We start from the raw sequence: 3,483 nt of genomic DNA on the forward strand, positions 1-3,483 counted from the left end.
CCCCAAGTGGCTTCACACAATGGTACTGAAGTCAGTGGTGGCGCCGTGGAGTTTGTCCTCGCCGAGTGCCATGCCGCCAATGAGGCTCTGCATCTTGTCGATTCCCGCCAGCCGCAGGGAGCTCGTCAGCATGAGTTCCTTGCAGTGCTTGTAATGGACAAGCTTGCAGCGGGTGTGGTCGGCGAGCCGCGTGAGAAAGCGTATCGGCGCAGCGTCTGTCTTTGTGAGCACGACGGAAAAGGGCACGCCCAACTCCTCGAGGTGATCGAGGTACGCGATGTCGGTGTGCTGCAGCCCACGCGCTGAGATGCACACAAAGACACGCCTGATAGGCCGCACCTGATACGAACCATGGCGCCCCGCCTCACTCGTTCCACCACCCCTCGTGCTTTCACCAGAGCGCCTGCTGCTGCTGCTGCTGCTGCACGTTGCAAGATAGGCTCGCATGGCGGCGACGGCGTTCGCTGCGTCCATATCCGGCGTTTCCATTGGGTTGTAGTACCCGTAGCCAGGACAATCCACTAGTACCACCTTGTTGGCCACGTTGTAGAAGTTTACCGAGCTTGTCGTGCCCTGCAGGTGGCCATACGGCGCAACCATGGCGTTCACAATGGCGTTAATCAAGGAGGACTTACCACTAGAGGTACGGCCAATAAAGGCGAGTTCCGGCACGAGTCGCTGCACCGCTCCTTCTTCCTCCAATAGGGCAACCTTATCCTCACCACTGATTTTGTTTTTGTTTTCGCTTTTACTTTTGCTGCTGCTTCCACGGCCGCGCTTTCCGTTGGGGTGAAGAATGGGGAACTGCTTCGCATGTGTGGCCTTTGCCTCGAGTCGAATCGCTCCACCAAAGGCGAATGTCTGCTGTGCCTTCCGTGAGGCAGTGAACACCGGCGCGGTACCGTCCCCCTTCGTGATCCAGTGCTCCCACGACACACCGCGCTTCAGCCGCCGCTCGATGCGCCTGCCGTGGAGGCCTTTGTAGACCTCCTCCAGGATGCCGCGGTCTAGGGGGCGCTGGCGCAGCTCGTGCCGGAAGGAGACTCGTGTGGGCTGTAGCATCTCCCGCACCGCACCTTCCACACCCATATCCTTTACGAGCGCCTCGTGGCGGCGTAGATGGCCTTTTGAGTCACGCCACACTTTGACCGCCGCATTGTCGGTGGCAGTGCGGAACTGGTCGAGTTGCTGCTGCCGCCGCAGCGTGTCGGCAGCGTTGCCAGCAAGGAACTGCGCAACTCGAGGGTCTAGATGCTTGTTTTCGCGGTACTCACTCCGACGCTTAGACGACGATGGTGATGAGGACAATACGGCTGCTGAGGCAGCAACGCTGCTTTCCTGCTGCTGCACACTCGGCAGCTTTGGGATAACGATCTTGCCTGTGTGGCGCAGCACCCGTGTGCTGCAGCAGGGGTGCGCAGAGCGCGTCACCGCACTGGCCAAGAAGAGACACACATCACTGTGCCTGAAGGCCATGCGTGAGACCTTCCGCTTCGCCTACTACCCGTCCCTCCGATCTGCACCGGCGAGGAGGAAAGACAACAACAACAACAACCAGAGTAGCAGCAGAAAAGAAGGGATACTGGCATGCACGTGCATAAACACACAGCGAGCGAAATGGGAGCCAAGCAGAGCCCGCGCAACAGTGCATACGTGGGTGCGTGCGTCTGGATGCGGCAGACACAACAAGACGAACATAAAATAAAACGAAACGAAGAGGCGGAGACTGCCCCCTCATTCCAAGCAAAAAAAAAAAATTCACCGTTGCATGAGTCGCACCAGTGAAGATTCACGAATAATAAAACCCAAGTGGAATGTAGGAGGAATAACAACAGCAGCGGTCTGTGAAGAATTAATATGGCATCTGGAAGGTTCACATCGACACGAGCCAAGGCCGCAAACAGCACAAGATGCACCATAGTTCGATGATCGCCTGCTTATCTGCTGTACCCTCAGAGGGCAAACACATGATCATCTGCATCCTCCTGGGCATCGGCATCGACATCGGCATCAGCATCAGCATCCGTGCCTCCACGCGGAGGCTGCGGCTCTGCTTCTGGAAATGCACTCTTCACACACGCGATGCATCCAACGACTTTGTAGCCCTCTAACGGGAGAAGGAGCTGCTCCACGTTGTAGAGACACTTCCCTCCGTTTGACGACGTATTGGGCACACTCACCTCCACCGGCACCGCGTTGACGTCAACAAGGCCACCCACCTCCAGCACGTCGTGGGGTAAGTACCACAAGCTCCGCCCCCGAACGGTGCTGGGTGACTGCAAGTCTGCAGCGGAGCACATCATGCCGGACTCGCTGTCGCGGGCAATGAGTGAAGCCAACTCCGGCGACGTGGAGTTCCGCATTGCTTCGTACTGCAGCTCCGGCAGTTCGAGCAACTTGCCCGTGATGCCGTGAATGGGCAAGCCAGGATTCAACTGTTCCGCCTCGAGCACCGCTGGTGAGATTCTATAATTCTCTGGAAGGATTAACTGTGAAAGATGATAGTACTGCTGGTACGTATTCATGCTTTGTGCGATCGCTGATGTACTGCTAGCACGTTCATTGTTTTCCCTTAAATTGACCTCATAAAAATCAAGAGGGTCTGCGTCCGGTCTGACAGCAATGCCTGCACGCCGAAGTCCTGCTTTCGAGAAGTATAGCGGCGTTTGAAACCCATGCTTGAGGAAGTGCGCCTCCACCAGACGCCGAAAATCCCTGTCCAATCCCGGCACCGTGTCCATGTTCCACCACGAGAGCAATAAACCCGTCTTTCCCGATATAAAGGAGTGCCTCAGTATGTCCTCTGCATTCGCAAGGAGTGAGATGTGCAAGAGCCGTGTAATAAAAAAACCACGCAGAGGAAAGGCCTGCTCCTGCGGGGCAACTTGTCCCCCTCGCAGGAGCCATCTCCGGCGCGTGCCCCACCAGTTTGACTCGAAACCCCTCGCCCTCCGTGCACACTCCAACATGCTCTGCATCTGTTGCTTGTACGGCTGCATTGACGAGACTGACATTGGGGTGGCGGCGACGGGAAGTTGCCAGCGAACCTCGCTCTCCGGGAGAAGCTGATCCATGTTGAAGAGAAAAGACGTGTTGGGGACCTGTGCAATCACCGAATCCGGACCCACAGCAGCACCCTTTTTTCCGCTCTTCTGCAAGCTTGTGTAGTCAAAGCGCACGTTAGGGATGGTCAACAAGTCACGCTCGCTTAACCAGAGTGGGTGGTGACGGAGTGGGTGGTCCGGGCGAATGTGACGGCTGAGGAAAGCGTCGAGGTGTGGCATCGCAGGAGTGAAGGCTACACCGCGGCATGTTGTTGTACGCATTGTGTGTGTGTGTGTATGTGGATTTTGTTCAGTCCTTTTCTCATGCGCCCCCTCCTCTCTCTCTCGCTCTCTCCGTGTGCTGCCGATCGCACGTAAAAGTGTGCCTGCGTGTTCTTGCTGCTTCGCTTGTTCCGAGCAGGTGTGCCTGCCCCCCCCC

The 3,483-nt window shown here is 57.0% G+C and overlaps 2 protein-coding genes across 2 annotated transcripts; both read right to left on the bottom strand.

The window, feature by feature from the left end:
* Window positions 1-12: 12 nt before the first annotated feature.
* DQ04_09471000 (GTP-binding protein) lies at window positions 13-1,476 on the bottom strand (the record flags this gene model as incomplete). The annotated part of the gene is made up of 1 exon (XM_009315945.1): window positions 13-1,476. The coding sequence occupies one exon, from the start codon at window positions 1,474-1,476 to the stop codon at window positions 13-15; it is 1,464 nt and encodes a 487-aa protein (XP_009314220.1).
* A 476-nt stretch (window positions 1,477-1,952) lies between these two features.
* On the bottom strand, window positions 1,953-3,284 carry DQ04_09471010 (hypothetical protein; the record flags this gene model as incomplete). The annotated part of the gene is made up of 1 exon (XM_009315946.1): window positions 1,953-3,284. One exon carries the CDS (start codon window positions 3,282-3,284, stop codon window positions 1,953-1,955), a length of 1,332 nt encoding a protein of 443 aa, XP_009314221.1.
* Window positions 3,285-3,483: the final 199 nt, after the last annotated feature.

This window comes from Trypanosoma grayi, assembly GCF_000691245.1.
Source record: "Trypanosoma grayi strain ANR4 Tgr_947_V1, whole genome shotgun sequence".
In the NCBI taxonomy this organism is placed as follows: Eukaryota; Euglenozoa; class Kinetoplastea; order Trypanosomatida; family Trypanosomatidae; genus Trypanosoma; species Trypanosoma grayi.